The 20,359-nt window shown below is 34.3% G+C and overlaps 1 protein-coding gene and 1 long non-coding RNA gene across 4 annotated transcripts in view; both read left to right on the forward strand.

Moving 5' to 3' along the window:
* Window positions 1–19,808, forward strand: part of LOC143256139 (uncharacterized) — a 141,573-nt gene extending 121,765 nt beyond the window's left edge. The window contains exon 4 of the long non-coding RNA XR_013031183.1: window positions 19,439–19,808. This is a non-coding gene — a long non-coding RNA (uncharacterized LOC143256139). The remainder of the gene's footprint in view (window positions 1–19,438) is intronic.
* On the forward strand, window positions 4,800–19,808 carry LOC143256138 (protein GVQW3-like). Of its 3 annotated transcripts, none has more exons than XM_076512927.1 (2): window positions 4,800–13,957; window positions 16,438–19,808. In XM_076512927.1, exon 1 carries the CDS (start codon window positions 9,824–9,826, stop codon window positions 10,469–10,471), a length of 648 nt encoding a protein of 215 aa, XP_076369042.1. In that variant the 5' UTR covers window positions 4,800–9,823; the 3' UTR covers window positions 10,472–13,957; window positions 16,438–19,808. The 3 variants fall into 3 exon arrangements, with proteins under 3 accessions (XP_076369042.1, XP_076369044.1, XP_076369045.1); XM_076512929.1 differs by having other exon boundaries at window positions 4,800–13,919; XM_076512930.1 differs by having other exon boundaries at window positions 4,800–13,427.
* Window positions 19,809–20,359: the final 551 nt, after the last annotated feature.

Raw genomic sequence — 20,359 nt, forward strand, 5'->3', positions numbered from 1 at the left:
CAGGCAGTATGTTGTTCATAAATATCACTGAAGTAGTGAATCAGGCAATATGTTGTTCAGAAGTATCACTAAAGTAGTAAATCAGGCAGTATGTTGTTCATAAATATCACTGAAGTAGTGAATCAGGCAGTATGTTGTTCAGAAGTATCACTAAAGTAGTAAATCAAGCAGTATGTTGTTCAGAAGTATCACTAAAGTAGTAAATCAAGCAGTATGTTGTTCAGAAGTATCACTAAAGTAGTAAATCAGGCAGTATGTTGTTCATAAATATCACTGAAGTAGTGAATCAGGCAGTATGTTGTTCAGAAGTATCACTGAAGTAGTAAATCAGGCAGTATGTTGTTCATAAATATCACTGAAGTAGTGAATCAGGCAGTATGTTGTTCAGAAGTATCACTAAAGTAGTAAATCAAGCAGTATGTTGTTCAGAAGTATCACTAAAGTAGTAAATCAGGCAGTATGTTGTTCATAAATATCACTGAAGTAGTGAATCAGGCAGTATGTTGTTCAGAAGTATCACTGAAGTAGTGAATCAGGCAGGTATGTTGTTCATAAATATCACTAAAGTAGTGAATCAGGCATGTGTTGTTCAGATGTATTAGTAAAGTTGTCAAGAGGTATGAATTTTGTTCAGATGTATCAATAAAGTACTCAACCAGGCACGTAGGTTGTACAAATGTAACAGAAATGTAGTCTAGCAATTATTTATCTTGTACACATATATCAGTAAAGTACTAAATCAGACATTATGTTTTATGGATCTATCAGCAAGTTAGTTAACCAGGCACTATATTGTTCAAATATATCAGTAAAATAGTTAACCCAATAAGTATGTTCTATAGCTATACCAGCACAGTAGTCAATCAGACATGTATATTGTTCAGTGGTATTAATAAAGTAGTCAACCAGAAATGTATGTTTTTAAAATATACCTGTAAAAGAGACAACAAGGCATGTATGTTGCAAAGATGTACAGTTACATAATTAACAAGGCATGTATGTTTTAGAGATGTACAGTTACGTAGTCAACAATGGCATGTGTATTGTTCAGATGTATCACTAAATCGTCAACCAGGCGTGTATGTTGTACAGAAGTATCTGTAGAGTAGTCAACCATGTATGTGACATTGAAACGTAGCAGTAAAACAGACAACAAGGCTTGTATGTTGTGCATAGGTATCAGTAAATTGGTAAACAAGGCTTCAATATTTTACAGGGTTATCAATAAACAATTCAACCAAGCATACGTGTTGTTCAGATGTACCAGTCAATTAGTCAGTCAGGCACGTATGTTGTTCAGTAGTACAGTAAAGTAGAAATCCAGGCAGGTATGTTGTACAGATGTACCAGTAAAGTAGTTAACGAGGTATCTATGTTATACCAGTGTATCAGTGAAGTATGTTGAACAGAAGTAACAGTAAATTAGTGAACCAGACATCGATGTTGTTCAGAGGAATCAGTAAAGTAGTCAGCTAGGCCTGTATTTTATATAGACGTAGCAGTACAGTCGTCAACCAGGCATGTATGTTGTATAGATGTATCAGAAAATGAGTCATTTAGACAAATATGTTGTTAAGATATATAACTAATATAGTGAACCTGGTATGTTTGCTGTGCAGAAGCATGAGTGAAGTAGTCAACCAGGCATATATGTATAACAACAGTACCAGTAAAGTAGTCATCCAGGCATGCATGTTGTACAGACGTATGAGTGAAGTAGTCAACCAAGCATGTATGTTACTCGGATGTACCAGTTATGTAGTCAGCCAGGCATGTATGTTGTTCAGATGTGTCAGTAAAGTACTTAACAAGGCATCTATGTTATACAGATGTATAAGTAAAGAATGTTGTACAGATGTATCAGTAAATTACTCAACCAGGCATGTATGTTGTACAGATCTATCAGTACAGTAGTCAAACAGGCATGTATAATGTAGATATGAATCAGTAAATCAGAAAACCAGGCATGTATATTGTACAGATGTACCACTAAAGTAGTCAACCAAACATGTGTTGTTCAGATGTATCAGTAAAGTAGTCAGTCAGGCATGTGTGGGGTTCATGGTTATCAGTAAATTAGTGAACAAGGAATCTATGTTATTCAGATGTATCAGTAAAGTCGTTTATCAGGCATGTATGTTATACATATGTACCAATATACCTAGTCGCACGGTTGAGTGTCCCAAGTCAAAATTTCGGTCTGCCCTCGATAGCAGTTCAGGGTGTAAATTTGGTCTTTCTACCAGTTATAGGTTAGTTAAAACTTGGGGGAGACGACTTCCTCGTGGTGTATGACGCTTCCATACACAGCACTGCAGATAGCAGTTTACCTTTGTTTTGACTGTAAAATAACTATGTTTTATTTTATCAATTGTTGAATAACTTTCCGTATCTGTTTCTCCCGTATCCGTTTATACTCTCGTCCCTAAGACATGTGTCCGGCAACTTGCAAACTTTCTCTTTCTTAACCCGAAGGAGACCTAGGAAGGACAAACGTTTTTCTCTCCCACACAATAAAAGCGTTAGTACCCATACCAGCCATTCTGATATACAATAAAAGTGTTAGTACCCATACCAGCCATTCTTATACACAATCAATACCAGTTCTGTATAGTGTTCGTACCCATACCAGACATTCTGATATACAATACAAGAGTACCCATACCAGCCATTCTTATACAATCAATGTGTTAGTACCCATACCAGCCATTCTGATACACAATACCAGCCATTCTGATACACAATACAAGTTAGTACCCATACCAGCCATTCTGATATACAATACAAGTGTTAGTACCCATACCAGCCATTCTGATACACAATACAAGTGTTAGTACCCATACCAGCCATTCTGATATACAATACAAGTGTTCGTACCCATACTGATATACAATAAAAGTGTTAGTACCCATACCAGCCATTCTGATATACAATACAAGTGTTAGTGCCCATACCAGACATTCTGATATACAATAAAGTGTTAGTGTTAGTACCCATACCAGCCATTCTGATACACAATACAAGTGTTAGTGCCCATACCAGCCATTCTGATACACAATACAAGTGATTCTGATACACAATACAAGTGTTAGCCCATACCAGACATTCTGATATACAATAAAGTGTTCGTGCCCATACCAGACATTCTGATACACAATAAGTGTTCGTACCCATACCAGCCATTCTGATATACAATAAGTGTTAGTACCCATACCAGCCATTCTGATACACAATAAAAGTGTTAGTACCCATACCAGCCATTCTGATATACAATAAAAGTGTTAGTACCCATACCAGCCATTCTGATATACAATACAAGTGTTAGTACCCATACCAGCCATTCTGATATACAATACAAGTGTTAGTACCCATACCAGCCATTCTGATACCCATACAGCCATTCTGATAAGTGTTAGTACCCATACCAGCCATTCTGATACACAATACAAGTGTTAGTACCCATACCAGCCATTCTGATATACAATACAAGTGTTAGTACCCATACCAGCCATTCTGATATACAATAAAAGTGTTAGTACCCATACCAGCCATTCTGATATACAATAAAAGTGTTCGTACCCATACCAGCCATTCTGATATACAATAAAAGTGTTCGTACCCATACCAGACATTCTGATATACAATAAAGTGTTAGTACCCATACCAGCCATTCTGATATACAAGTGTTAGTGCAAGTTCTGTTAGTACCCATACCAGCCATTCTGATATACAATACAAGTGTTAGTACCCATACCAGACATTCTGATATACAATAAAAGTGTTAGTACCCATACCAGCCATTCTGATACACAATAAAAGTGTTAGTACCCATACCAGCCATTCTGATACACAATAAAAGTGTTAGTACCCATACCAGCCATTCTGATACACAATACAAGTGTTAGTACCCATACCAGCCATTCTGATATACAATACAATACCAGCCATTCTGATATACAATACAAGTGTTAGTACCCATACCAGCCATTCTGATATACAATACAAGTGTTAGTACCCATACCAGCCATTCTGATACACAATCAATGTGTTAGTACCCATACCAGCCATTCTGATACACAATCAAAGTGTTAGTACCCATACCAGCCATTCTGATATACACAATAGTACAGCCCATACCAGCCATTCTGATCATATACCAGCCATTCTGATACATACCAGCCATTCTGATATACAAGTGTTAGTACCCATACCAGCCATTCTGATATACAATACAAGTGTTAGTACCCATACCAGCCATTCTGATATATAATAAAAGTGTTAGTACCCATACCAGCCATTCTGATATATAATAAAAGTGTTAGTACACATACCAGCCATTCTGATACACAATACAAGTGTTAGTACCCATACCAGCCATTCTGATATACAATACAAGTGTTAGTACCCATACCAGCCATTCTGATATACAATAAAAGTGTTCGTACTTATACCAGCCATTCTGATATACAATAAAAGTGTTCGTACCCATACCAGACATTCTGATATACAATAAAAGTGTTCGTACCCATACCAGACATTCTGATATACAATGAAAGTGTTAGTACCCATACCAGCCATTCTGATACACAATACAAGTGTTAGTGCCCATACCAGACATTCTGATACACAATACAAGTGTTAGTGCCCATACCAGACATTCTGATATACAATAAAAGTGTTCGTACCCATACCAGCCATTCTGATACACAATAAAAGTGTTAGTACCCATACCAGCCATTCTGATACACAATACAAGTGTTAGTACCCATACCAGCCATTCTGATATACAATAAAAGTGTTAGTACCCATACCAGCCATTCTGATACACAATACAAGTGTTCGTACCCATACCAGACATTCTGATATACAATAAAAGTGTTCGTACCCATACCAGACATTCTGATATACAATAAAAGTGTTCGTACCCATACCAGCCATTCTGATACAATTTTATTTGAAGTAGATTTCTCGTCTTCAAGATTTTTTTGCTTTAAATTCTGAAGATGGAATCTGTAAAATATTGAAAACTTTATCTCTGTCCCCTTCTGTTATATCAAAGTATTTCTTCATTTTCAATATAGTTTTCTTTCAAGCACACCGATTGCTATATGTAAATGAACTGTTGTCTGTATGCTGTGCCTCTGAAAAATGGGACTTAAAAAGTCAACCTTCACATTTACTTTCTTTCAGAATGCATTCTTCGACACGAGATTCCAAAGTTTCTCCACTTTAGAGAACCAAACCGAAATGTTCAAAAGTCGTTAGATTATCAGATTTGTCGAAAGATACTATTGATTTGTTTTACATTTGGTTTAAAGCTACACCAGGGTTATCTACTCTATTTAGTCGTCCGTAATTTAGCAGTGAAAGAATAGAGGCACCTAGTCATCATCATCCACCAACCACTCTTTCACAAACGAATAGTGTGACTGACCCTAACAATATTCTCCCTCCCCCCACACATATCATAAAGGGTGAGCATGTTTGGTGGAGTAAAAGTTGGATCTAGAATTTCTAACAAAAAATCAACAGAACATAAAATTTACTGAAACAGTTCAAAGTGTACTGTACTAACCTTAGTATCGTTGATACCAGTGTTGAGTATACCGATGTACTAAACAAGTGGAACCAATGAAACGAAGACAAATTGTTCAGTGTGAACATGTACAAAATTTGAGACTGAATTGACTGACTAACAGCATTCATTCCTAGTTTCATCCTGGCGACCAGATTGTTAACCTAGGTAATTATAACATAAATAATCTGTGTAAATTAGTCCTAGCTAAAGGTCTTCAGTTCTCTCTTCCACCATGTAAACTCTATGTACCTAGCTTAGTTTACACTTTTAAATCACAATACAGGTATCTAAAGGACCTTCTTGTGAAAGACAAAGTAACTCTTATGGACTCAGTAATTTTTTCATGACGAAAATAAAGAAATTTGCCTTTTCTACTTTACATAAATTTATGTCTAATATTCGTTCTTACCATTTAAGCCCTGAATAAATCTTTTAAAATAACTATCACTAAATAAAAATATTTATGTTACATCGTCCGGCAATACCATTGTTATTCTTAACCGAAATAATTACTTAATCAAAATGGTGGTTATTCTTGACAACTCTACCACATTTAAAATCCTTACTAATGCCTATTAATTCATTATCATACAATGTAAGAAAACATTCCAAAGATACCTGAGAGAACGTAGAAAGAAAAATATCGTAGACATTTGACTGATGATGAGACGACACCAGGTAAACCATCACAGTATATTAAGTTGCTGTTGTGGGTTATATAGATATAATTATCCCAAATTTACTAAAATAACAGTTAATTAATAATACAACAACATAGTATGTTGTTGCAATGTATTAAGAATTCAAGCATTTTTTATGTTGAAACTATATATTTTGGTAAATCCAATATAAAGAATTAATTATGTTATATTTTCTTTTATTACTATTATATAAAGCAAATGGCATGCATATATGTATCTATGTGACCAAAATAACAAATATATTGTGTCACTATCTATTAAATGGCACCACAAAAAATCTATAAAAATATCCCACTTTGGAATCCTAAATTCAGACAATTATTTTTATAATTGTCTGAATTTAACCAAGTACGATACAATTATCAAATAACAGAATGCACTCACCTTGTAAGAAGAACTTGACTCGTCACCAGGACTAAATCTCAAAGTTGGTTATATCTTTATTGATGTAATTTATAAATATAGTTTTAAGGAAGTGAGTGAAAAAAAAAAACTTGATTTTTAAATAAACGGTACCACACTTAATAGATGGAAAATAATGTTTGTCTTAGCACAATAAGAACAGTTTTCCACTGCATTAATTATAGTACAAAATAATATTTTTTTCTTAGAAAAGGGCCCATTTTTCTAAATTTTTCAGTACGACGCTACCTAAAACTGCCCAGTATTTGCTAACCCTAATTGCTAAGCCTCTCACAGGTTACGAGTTGTCTGACTTTTGTTTCTTATTTCAAGAATTTAATTCAGATTTATAGAATCATCTTATGTGAAAATACAATTAAAATATTTATATAGAACTTTATACCAACAAATTGTACTGGTAGAAATGTCCGTGGAATGTAAGGTGGATAATTTTTTGCTATAAAATTTTGTTCTTTCTTCTCAATGTTCGGCTTTTATTTTAATAACTGGTCTCCATGGTTACTCTATGCAAATTTTCAGTAATATTGTGGTTCCATTTTATTGTTGTCTTCCTTCACAGTTTGTATTGGTTTCTAGTGTAACGATACTCTTGAATCAATTGTTGTAATGAAATGACGTAAACAAACGAGAAGGAAATGACATAAAAATAAAACTGATAAGTGAGGGGTTAGCAATGGGAAAACTCATAAGATATTCAAAGCTGAGTTATGAAAACAAAAGTTTCTCCTTTAAAGCCAGTTAACAAATTGTACATATATTATAAATAAATGGTTGTTTCTCGCGATCACGTGTATGACTATTTGTTTGTGTAGATCTCAGAACAACAAGTTTTAGATGTGATATGTTCTAATTGTCGTATGTAATTTATTCTGTAAATACGACTTTAACCTTTCATATATATATATTTATATATACTATATGTATGATTTATATGAAATATAAAAAAGAGATAACCTCAAGTGTTTTATGATTATATTAAAGTACACAAACATACACTACAAAGAAACAAACATTTGAAGTTGAAAGGTATATACAGTTTACTAACAGTGGTAAAAACAAATTGTAAGATTGTGTGATACTTATGGTTTTTCAAACTGTGATTCATGGAGCCTTTGGACTCCGTCATAGTTATGTGGGGCTCCGCGAGGAAAGTTTAGAATGTAAATATTTTTTCCTAAAACTATAAAATTGAGTCAGATTACGCTGTACGAAAAAGTAAAATATATCTTTAATATAATACGTTTATCGCGTATTGGGCCTTTTATTATTTTATTCTGTTTAACGCTAGACGATTTTATTTAGCTCAAGGGAAGTTCTCGCGGTGAAAGTTTTAATACAATCTCAATTAACTTCGACAGTGGTACCACTGGTGGCTAGTAGATATGGCACCATCTCAAGATTGCACGCGTCATTGGAAATTATTTTTGTTTTTGAATTTCGCGCAAAGTTACACGAGGGCTACCTGCGCTACCCATCCCTAATTTAGCAGTGTAAGACTAGAAGGAATGGCGAGCATGTTTGATGTGACGGGGATTTGAAACCACCACCCGCAGTTTACGAGTCGAACGCCTTAACCCACCTGGCCATACCGTGCCGATTGGAGATGCATGATAGCCTAGTAATTTTCACATGAAATATCGGTCAACTTTGGGTAGTGATGCCAACTGTCTTTCAAAATCCACATCTGGATTGCAGCTAAATCTCGAAGGAAATGAAACAAAATGAAGCATGATGTCATGGCTGAAAGTTGTCCAAATATGAAACGTTGTGATGCAGTTAGATGCAACAACAATTGTTTCAATTTCAATGTGTATTTATATGAAATATAATTATATTTATGACAGTTAGAATTGGTAATTGTTAGGTCAGGTTAGGTTAGATTTGTTGTAGTTTAATTAAACAAACTTGGTACCAATGAGCTCTATGACGTCATACTCCCGCGTGACGTCTTGTTTCATTTCGTTTAAGATTTGGAGGCACGTCAGATCTGGCTTAAACATTTCTGTTAAAAAAGAAAAAAGTAAAAATAATAGGTTACCCTTTTCCTTTGGAAAAATATATTATTCTAGCGGCCTAGCCTTTTTCCATAAATCTTTATCTGTCAGCATGTCATTGTGTGATGATAAAAATCATGTGCTTGAACGTGTTTTCATTAAGAAGCTATTTTGTGTCCGTGAAAATACTTTTGAAATGTCAAAGATATAATAATACGTTTTTAGACAAATTAATAATCAGTTGTCACCCTTATAATGGATAAGTGGCTGAATATCAGTAATAAATCTGATACGAGTAAAAATCTTTCTAGGCCTAATACGAATTAATCGGCGTTATCGTCGTCTGTAAGCACTTCAACGCAGGATGATGCAAGAAGTAGTGAAACAAGAAAGAAAACAAAGTATGACGAAAGTTTTATTTAATACAGTTTTACATGGACATTGGACAGGTAATGAAGATGGGCTTAGTGAGTCTTCTGTTGAGTAACAGTAGCTTGCATCCAGCAAAGTTAAAACGGCATCTAGAAACCAAACACTCCCAATTCAAAAATCCATTTTCTGAATATTTCAAAAGAAAGTATTTGCAATTAAATACAAGGAAAGCTACATTTCGCTAGTTTGTCCATCAGGACAACAAAGGTGCTCTTATTGCTTCATATCGTGTTACTTACCCGTATTGCAAAAGTAGGTGAAGTGCAGAAGATGTGATAAAGCTATGCACAAAAGATTTGGTAGAGTGCATGATTGATCAGAAATTTCTTTAAAAAAATTAACTCTGTGCCCTTTTCTGACAACTCAGTTTCTCAGAGAATCAAGGATATGTCAGCAATTTGCTTAACAAAATTAATAAGGTGAGTCAAAGCGAGTCCAACTTTAAACCGAAAACATTCATTGCTTCGCCAACTTAAACATTTTCTACCCATCCTATATACGAGGTCTGTTCAAAAAATACGCGGACTGTTTGAATTGCGCGGCTCCAGTTGGTTCCAGTGGAATCCGCTTGGTGTCACTAGGTTCGCACAGATCAGCTGATTACGACGCCATTTCCCGATTGCAGATATCTACATTTGTGTATTAGCTACGCGGTTTTAAGTGAAGTGCGATTTTTTCGTTTGGCAGATTTCAGAATGAATGACCTGAAGGAGCAACGACTTGCAGTGAAATTTTGTGTTAAACTTGGAAAATCTGCGACTAAAACTTTTGCTATGCTTAACACGGCTTACGGTGATGTTGCTATGAAGCGTACGGCATGTTTCAAGTGGCATGAACGTTTTAAGGATGGTCGACAGTCCATTGAAGATAATGAGCGCTCTGGACGTCCTTCCACATCAACTGACGACCCACACGTCGACAAAATCAACACCCTGGTGCGGGCAAATCGACGTCTGACTGCCAGGGAGCTTGCTGAAGAGTGTGGGATATCAGTTGGATCTTGTTACGAGATTTTGACCGAAAAATTGAAGATGCACCGCGTTGCTGCGAAATTTGTGCCTCAGAACTCGTGCGTTTTTGGCCAAACACTCGATCACTGTTCTTCCCCACCCCCCTACTCACCTGACCTTACTCCTTGCGATGTTTTTTTGTTCCCCAAACTCAAAAGACCCTTGAAAGGAAGAAGATTTGAGACGATTCCCGAGATTAAGGCAAATGCGACAAAGGAGCTGGAGGACATTACAAAAAAAGCGTACCAGGACTGTTTCAACAAGTGCAAACACCGTTGGGATAAGTGTGTGCGTTGGGGAGGAGAGTACCTTGAAGGGGTCCCAGACCTGTAACTTCTAAATAAAGTACATTTTGTTTTATGACGTCAGTCTGCGTATTTTTTGAACAGCCCTCGTATACTTTACAATGCAGAAAGAAAAAATATTTTTGGACATCATAGTTAAGAATACTGACGGGTTTCTTGTTGTTTTTTTAATTTCGCGCAAAGCTACTCGAGGGCTATCTGCGTTAGCCGTCCCTAATTTAGAATAAAGGGAAGGCAGCTAGTCATCACCACCCACCGCCAACTCTTGGGCTACTCTTTTACCAACGAATAATGGGATTGATCGAAATTTATTACACCCCCACGACTGAAAAGGCGAACATGTTTAGTGCGACGGGGATGCGAACCCTACTGACGGGTTCTTGCATTAGAGAAAAATCCTAAAATGCGATTTTCACACACCACTGACTTAAAATCCGTAATGAGTAAATTAAGAAAAATGAGGCAGAAATATTTACGAGCAAATGTGACGTTAAACATGATTATCAGGCATCACTAGCCTCTGTACTCTACATCAAAACTTTATACTATTAAAGTATCCCTTTATGGTAAAAAACTGAGTTTAGAATGAAAATATCGAACTTGTGTACGTGAAAATAGATGTTCAGCTAACCTAGGAAAAAAAAGAGAGTCAAATGGCAATAGTATTAACAGTTTGAAACCACATTACACAAACATTAAATCGATTGAAAGTGTTGTGTATCAGTAAGATATCTTCACGTTTACAAATTTTTAACCAAGTCTTTAGATTCGTAAGGTTTATTTGTCAAAGTATCTTGTTCACTTTTAAGCTCATTAACTATCAAGCCCTGTAAGAAAAAATCAGGAATTCCATAGCCCTAACCAACGAATGCAAATAAATATCGCAAACATACAGTAAGATTGATAAAATATTTGTTATCGAATTTTTTGTGGCAGTTAAACTACATTCCAAGTGCTTTCCAAACGATAATTAACAACAGAAGTAATTGTCTTTTGATTGTTTACAAAAAAGTAACACATTGATATGTTATTTTATATTGCGAAACAAGTTAGACAAAAGTGGTACTGTTGTCATCATATACAAAATCTTACGTATACACAAGCAATGTAAATTATTTTTTAATCAATACACATGATGAGTGAAATATCAAACGAAAAGGTTATGGCTGAAATACATTTAAAAGCGAGACGGGTAATTTCGATTTAGATGTTATGTCTGTTAAGTTAGTATGGTTTAATAAATAAAAATAAGGTCTAAAAAAACTTTAAATTTACCTATGACATCATGTTTGTAATCACCTTCACGATTTTTGTATGTGTATATTGCCGCGTCTTCGAATTGCACGTCAGTTAACACTAATTCGCCAATATATTTATTTGTATTCTCTCGCTACTAGTAACTACTTCATTGAGATGCGAGTACCAAATAACTGGTTCTTCTCTCTTTTTATTATGGGCTTGTTTTGAACAAATTAATGTAAGAGTAGAACCACGCTCAATTTCGTGGATTAGTTTAAAACCTGAAGCAAGCAGGAAGCTACCGAAAATATAAAATAATTTAGTATAAGTAACCATAGCATCTCTTCACTGCACGCTTGGTAGGTCACCTTTATTCTGTTTCTAAGTGAAATACCAGTGTTACTATGTGCACAAAGTATTCTTGTTTGAATGACGTCATGAACTGAAGTAACATTGTTAAGTGAAAAGAGTTTTACTAACAATAATGATTGTAAATGTAATTGTTTTTGTAGTGTGAAAGACGTCTGAATGGGGAAATTATATCATGTTTATTTTATGTACAGCCCTGGATTAACCATTAAGCAAAAAAAGAACGTGCTTAGGACACCAACGAAAGGGGAAACCACAGAGTTTTTCCTTCGCTATCATGCTCTTAACTTTTCCACTGCCACACTCAACTTCAGTTGATCTTTCTGTAATTGTCCTTATCTGCCGTGCTCGACTTTACTCTGCATTATTAATAAAAAAGGTTTTCTTTGGCTCGGTGAGTGACTAACGTTTCGAGAAACTACTACGTATCAGAAGTAATAAGTCATTGATTTGCTAAAGATTACTGTAAAGAACAGTACAAAATGTTGATAAATCTTCAGGTAAAAGATGATCGTATGTTATAATGTCTGACCTTGAAGATGAATAGTTTTTTCAATCATTCCTTTTGTTGTGGCTATTTATAAGAAATTATGGTCGGTGAAACTGTTTTGTTTTACCTTTCACTGCTTTATTCAGTCACATCTGCAGAAAAATAAGAGTATAATACCACAGAAGCATAAGTCAAACGAAATGGCGACAGATATGTACAGAGACATGGCTAGTTTTATGTTTTTTTCGGCTTTATTTTAGTGCGTTATATTTGTGTTATTGACTCGTTTGGTTTAGTTTTATTTGCGTTAGTGTTGCATTATTAATGTGTGTTTTGTAATATTTTTATAAGTGTGTTTGTCATTGAAGTTTCTCTGAGCCGTAATTTTTTGCTTCAAACAACTTGCTATAAAAAAAAAAACCTCCTTTGTGTGTGAGTAAGAAAGGAATACCACTGTAACAATGCCACCGTTCATAGATTACATGTAACTTATAAGAGTATTTGGGCATGTATGTATTCCATTGTGATTATGTAATAATATAAAAAGATTTGAAGCTGAGATTTACTTAGAGGATAAATAGCCAACAAAATTTTATCAAATATTCCATTTTTAGACCCTTACTTCTTCTTTGATCCTATCCTGACGTCATAATCCCCCGACCTGGCCCTCTGGTGATATTTTTTATGAGATGAACTGCAATCCGAGATAAAAACACAGGGACAACGACGACAACTTTTATGTGTAATTTAACTATTTTCAACTATAAATTCAGATTAGTATGTGTTCTATTACATTTCTGAAAAGCTGGGAAAACAAATGACTGATCAGAGCAGTCTAAAGGCGATAATTCGACCTTTTAGGCCAAATTGCGTAAGGGTTCGACAGGTACAAAAACTTCATTCTTAACGTTGTTATGTATACACTTACTACTAGTAGTAGTACAGTAATGTGGCACCGTAGTCATACAAAGATACTGTAAGGAACCAGCAAATCAACAAAATCAATTTAGGATTGTCTAAAAAAGTGCGTGAATTGAACAAGTTCATCTGAGTAAGGGTAGTACCGAGTACTAAGCTTAACGTCAGTGGACTAAGTTGCATGTATTAGAATTAGGGCTAACGTTAGTGTTGTTACTTGGGAACTGAGTGACGATAACGTTAGGCCCTAAATACTGTACCTAGTTTAGTGTAAGTACACTGGAAAAGCTACTGCAGCTTGGAATAATGAAGTGGACTATTCCCAGTTTAAGGCTGTCGTTTTGAATTTGCCTTTGCATCCGGGCATGCAGATAAAGTTTCAGTCATATGCCTATTTTGTTGATGTATGGTTTATTGGCTCATCAAAAATCCCCTGGTCAAAACTGAGCTCAAAGTTGAGGTTACAACTCATTCTTCAGATATTTGATTAGGATTAAGGTACTTTAACTTAGGCCTAACCCAGTATTAAGTAGTTCAATGTGAAGTACAGTTAACAATTGATTATATGTTATATATGTGTACCAGTACAGAATGATCACTGTGTATATAGACTACTACAGTATTTGTTGTTGATCACAAATTGTTTTAGAATACTTTTTGGCTCGTAATAGATTTACATATTACCATTGACATTGCTTCTTACATACAGTTACCATAGCAACAACCTTAATGAAACTTTGACTAAAAATTAATTATCCTGAAATGGATTGAAGCCAGTTGTGAGTCGATTCAAGACTGGTCACGAATGGTTTTCAACCAATCAGAATGCAGCAAATCAATAAAGATATTTATGTAAAAACGGCTCGTTTGGGTTGAGAAAATATTTTACGATGAGGAAGGAACAACGTTTTGACCTTCGTCGTCATTAACCTGATGATGACCAAAGAAGGTTGAAATGTTGTTCGCTCCTCATCGTAAAATATTTTCTCGACCCAAACGAGCTGTTTTTACATATATATTTCAATACAAGTGGGTTTCCTTGTCACACTAATAAAGATATATATGAATTTGTTTTTCTGTGCAGATGAGTGTAGGTCCTAGGATAACTTTCTTACAGTCTTTGTCTAAATGTAGACCCAGAGTTTAGTATGTTGGACTATCTTACCAACATTTTTCTCTGTGAATTTCAGTGTTTCTCTAATCATTATGGCTATATACGATCCATATTTTAGTGTTTTTATTTTATTTTTGTTTCTGTATTTTTCATATTGCAATATGAAACGTGTTCAATTAAGTTGTGCACAAAAGAGAAAAGTAGCAAAAAAGAACCAACAAAAGGCTTTGGATTTAGTGGCCAAGACTGGAAAGCTGACTAATTTTTTTCACTCAACTTACACAACATGATCTTCCAGATCAAAACCCAACTCTGCCATCAGAAGTCACTTGTACTGCTTCTGACTCTTACAAAATTGAAGTTGAACCAAGCTACACACCTACAACTACCTGTTTGTCCACTTCAAGGTCAGAATATCATGATAATGTTGAGATGTCACAGGTTGGCTCAACTGTCACAAGTGTAACAACTGATCTCACTTTGACTGTAAATTATCCTGATATCTCCAGTGTTAATGTTGTTGCAAGTTGCTCTACAAGACAGTCTGAAGTTGAAATAATTGCTGAAAATGAAAATCTACTAGATTATGGTAAAATGCTTCAGTTTACAAAAGATGAAGAAACTAAAGTAAAAGATCTATAGTTGTGACTCACTTTCCCTGCTGATGATGTCGCTTATTGGATTGCTTGTGGACCCACTGAGTGTCAACACTAGAATGGGCCATTTAGCAAATCTTGCCGGACTTTCAATAGTGGCAAACCAACGAGATATTGTTCGCAAAAACTTTTCTTTGGGGTAAAAGCCAACTGTGAGCAATACAACAGAGAATGATTATTGTATTCACCATCAACATGGTCAGTTTACTGCTTTGTTTGTAAACTTTTGCCCTTAAATTTTCCTCGCATTTTGTTGAAAGAGAAGGGTTCAGTGACTGGTGAAATACTATTGTAATTGATCATTATGACAAAATCACTACTCATCGAGACTATGCCAGTGGTTCTCAACCTGTTTTATGCCCCTAAAAATTTTTTAATATGTTCTTGCACCCCTCACAGTAATTATTTATTTAAGAATAAAGGTGAAGATGGCCAAAACAAATGTTATCTCGCACCCCTGGTTGGGCACCACTGCTATATGCTAACATACTTAACTCGCAGACAAGGATTAGGCTTGTGACAAGAGTTGGAAAAACAAATTAAAGAAGAGTGCAATTACTGGGAACATGTCTTGGAGCATGTAATAGCTGTTGTTCGCACGTTAACTGAACATGGCCTGGCTTTTCGAGGAACAGTTGAAAAATTTGGTTCACTGCAGAATGGGAATTGTTTAGGGATGCTTAAGTCAGTTTGATCCATTTTTAGCAGGGTGCATTTTGAAAAAATAGAAATTATGGAAAACAAAATCCTTCTTATTTGTCCAAAATCACGTGTTCATTGTTAACAAAGTAAATTCTTCTGGTTATTTTAGCTTGTCAATTGACTCAATGCCAGATGTATCACATAGATCAGTTAAGTGTTGTACTTTGATACTTTAAAGATGGGCAGCCTATTGAATGCTTTTTAACCTTTCTGGAACTCAAAAGCCATACCGGTGAATGAATGGCAAACCACATATTGCAGTACTGACGTGAAGTTTGCAAACTTAATTTTTAAAATCTTGGAGTCAGTCTTACGACAATGCTGCTAACATGTCTGGGTGTTATACGGGGATGCAAAAAAAGATTTTAGAAGAAAATAAGTTTGTCATATATGTGTTCTGTGTAGCAGCCCATTCACTAAATCTGGTAGGACGAAGAGCTGTTGATTGCTGTAAAGTGGCAGTTAATTTTTCTCTACAATTCATTTCCTGTATACATTTTTTTCAGCCTCAACAAGCTGGTGGAAAATTCTTAAAGCTTGTCTTGAAAATGAAAGTGTGTTAAAATCCCTCTCTGATACCAGATAGGAGGCACATGTTATGGCAACAACAGCAATTTGAAGTCTTTCTTTAAGATTTTGGAAGCTTTAGAATGTCTAGTTGAAGACCAGTCACAAAATGGAAACACAAGAAGTGTGGTTTGTTTGTAAAAGTGAAATACTGAAATATCAAACATCTGCTGACTCACAGCATCATAGAACCATTGAATGTGAAGAAAAAAGAATTTAAATATGAAGTAATACAAGCATCGTTAAATCTAGATTATAGATTTAGTGATTTGTTATGTGAAGCAGAACAGGAGCATGCCATAAATCATTTGATCAAACTTAACAGCAGATTATGTGCAATGAATCCTAAACTTGGATTTCAAGTAACTTGCGAATCTGAAGAGCAGATGGCATCCAGTACATCAGGGAATGAGTTGGAAAAGATGCTTAGATTGGCTGTAAAAAGCAAGAAAAACTCGAGTACTCCAAAAAAGGGAATTGCTTTGGCTCTGAAGAACTTTGGGAATACTGAAAGAATTCCAACAGACAGCAGTCTAACTTCATGGTGTAACTCAATGAAGATAAAACATGAAGACTTGTACAAACTGACTATAGTTGTGCATGTTGCTCCAGTGATACAAGTCAGTGTAGAAAGGTTATTTTATATTTTTTGTGATCCTTAGTCCCCAAAGAAACAGTTTGTTACCTGAAAACATTGAGAATGTCTTAGTTGTTCATTCTAATTTCAACTTGTAAGCTTATGTTATATAATGTTTGTATGTTTTATATAACATAGGAACTGCAGAAGAAACCCCTTTTTACTATTTCTTTTTTAAAACTTAATGTGTTTATAAAACTGAGAGTTGAAAGTATTAAAGAGTTTAAATCAAATAAGAAAATTAAATAAAACAGTATTGGAAAGAATGAGTGGTTTTCTGTTATGTTGCTTTTATTAATACTTGTCTTAAATGTGTATTAAAAAGATTGTAATTGAACAGAATAAAAAATAATAATAAATAGGAGGAGGCAAACGCAGTGCTTCATCCCCTGGAAATAGACAAATTGGTTTGGTTTATGACATTTCGTGCAAATCTACATGAGGGCTATCTGCACTAACTGTCCTAAATTTAACAGTGTAAAATATGAAGAAAGGCAGTCAGTCATCACAGTCCAATGCTATCTTTTGGGCTTTTCTTTTACCAGAAATAGTGGGATTGATTGTAAATATATAACATCTCCATGGCTGCAAAGGTGAGCATGTTTGGTGTGTTGGGGATTCGAACCCACGACCCTCAGATTACGAGTCGAGTGCCTTAACCATCTAGCCATGCTGGGCCTAAGAGAGAAGAAACGGGACAGTAGAAGGAAAAACAGTTGAAGTTGCCAAAGTGTGAAATTTTTAAAATTTCACTATAAAAAACTTGTATATAGAGATGAAAAGTTATCTTTCAAAAATAGGTGTGAATGTAAATATATAATAATGTCACAGGTTATCATAAGAGTGCATCATGCTGCAGAAGAAATTAATAACAGTTTTAAAGAAATATAAAAATCTGGAATTGAGATCGAAGCTGAACTGAGGTGAAATTGAAAAAAAAAATCTTGAATCGAAGCTGAAACTGTTTTTTCGAATTTCAAACTGAAAGTGAAAACTTGAATTATTTTCAGTTTTTAATCTTGAATCATTTAACTAAAATAAATATATAATAATAAATCCATTGAAAATAATACAGGGTGTTCTGAAAGTCACTGTGCAGTTTTGTCTTGTTAATAAATATATAAGTGCACAGTGACTTTCTGAACACCCTTTATTTTTGAGGGTGTAAAATCTAAGTTGGACCAATAGATTCCTTGTCGTTTCTAAACATTATGTTAATCCCTAATGGATGCATCAAATAAATAGTGGTAAGCATAAAAAATAAAGAAAACCAGACACAAAATTTTGAGATATTGGTCTCTCCTTTCATTTTGAATTAGTTTTATATATTGTTAAGTTTCATCAGGTCTGTAAACTATATCAACAGTTAAATACTATAAGTACTTTTTTTTACATGAAATTAATTCAGCTCGCGAAAAATATGTGTCAACATTCAAATACTGCTCTTAGTGTGTGTGTATGTTAGCCAGTATTTTTTAGGCTCCAGTTCACAGTTTTTGGTCATTTTATTACAGTTACAAGTTCCATGGCATTCAGAATTTTAATTGAAAGAAGAAAAGTATGAATATTATCTTGTTGTCTGAAATATTTTTTTGTCCTTTTAAGTTGGCCCGGCATGGCCAGGGGGTTAAGGAACTAGACTCGTAATCTGAGGGTAGTGGGTTCAGATCCCAGTTACACCAAACATGCTCGCCCTTTCAGCCATGCTGGGCATTATAATGTGATGGTAAATCCCACTATTCATTGGTAAAAGAGTCAGCAGTGGGTGGTGATAAGTAGCTGCCTTCCTTCTCGTCTTATATTGCTAAATTAGGGATGGTTAGCACAGATAGCCCTCAAGTAGCTTTGAGCAAAATTGATAACAAACCAAACCTTTTGAGTCACACTGAATTATTTATGCATCTATTTTTATCAGTATCATTTTAAATGAAATTTACTTTTGTCAGTTAAATTGCCTAATGACATCTGGAAAACAAATCCGAGTAGTGTATATATTATAAACTATAGTATTCATTTAATGTTAAATAAAAGAATATATAGAATTAGATCGTAATAAATATTAATAAAAACATATTAATAGATGTTTTTTTTACAGAAAAAGTTGTTTGATAGTTAAGAATGTAATCACAAAAGTTAACTTTTTTGCACACAATTTTTTTTCTGATTGAAAATGAGAGAACTTTTGACTTGTGAGTTAGTGATGTAGAATCATATAGCTTTTTTTACAGTTTTTGATATAAATTTGAAAATATTTATGTACTTGTAATTTTTATATTGACATTTTTTAAAATCAATTTTATTAGAGTCATCTGTTAAATTTGCAGTGAAAACCTTGAATGTAAGAAGAATTTGTTTTTGGACAATAGTGAATATGGCTTAGTGAAGCTGGTAACAATTGTAATTTAAGTAGAAATCTCTTTATGTACTTTTTAGTTTAATATTGCATGTTTAGAAAGCATTTATATAAGGTGATGTTGGTCAGAAAATGTTTTGGTAGTTTATCAATAATTCCAATGTTGTAGATACTAAAGATAAATACTTTATAACAGTTTTGGCTTCATATTTATTTGTTTTTAAACATATGAATAAGTTAATAGCATCAACAGTACATATTCTTCAGATATAAATATATGTTCATTGTGATGAGTAAAGAATAAATAACATCATTTGTGCAATTTTACTGTTTTTCAAGTTGCAACAACTGACCAATATAATGTTGTTGTGAAAATTTTAGAATTGAAATACTATTCACTGGTAGTTCCCAAGAAACACATCCATATGCTTAGGAGTTAAAATCAATAGTAAATTGTCTGCTGTTAACAAACATATCCATATGCTTTGGGATTGGGGGTTAAAAATCAATAGTAAATTGTCTACTGTTAACAAACACATCTATATGCTTTGGGATTAGGAGTTAAAAATCAACAGATAAATTGTCTACTGTTAACAAACACCTCCATATGCTTTGGGATTAGGAGTTAAAAATCAACAGATAAATTGTCTACTGTTAACAAACACCTCCATATGCTTTGGGATTAAGAGTTAAAAATCAACAGATAAATTGTCTACTGTTAACAAACACATCCATATACTTTTGGATTAGGAGTTAAAAATCAATAGTAAATTGTCTACTGTTAACAAACACATCCATGTGCTTTAGGATTAGACGTTAAAATTGAATAAGTAAATTGTTTACTGTAGAATCTTTCAAAGTTTACATGTAA

This window comes from Tachypleus tridentatus, chromosome 7 (genome assembly GCF_004210375.1).
Source record: "Tachypleus tridentatus isolate NWPU-2018 chromosome 7, ASM421037v1, whole genome shotgun sequence".
In the NCBI taxonomy this organism is placed as follows: domain Eukaryota; kingdom Metazoa; phylum Arthropoda; class Merostomata; order Xiphosura; family Limulidae; genus Tachypleus; species Tachypleus tridentatus.

Excerpts from the sequence above, each read along its gene's own strand:
- LOC143256138 (XM_076512927.1), top strand. The coding sequence starts at position 9,824 with ATGAATGACCTGAAGGAGCAACGACTTGCAGTGAAATTTTGTGTTAAA.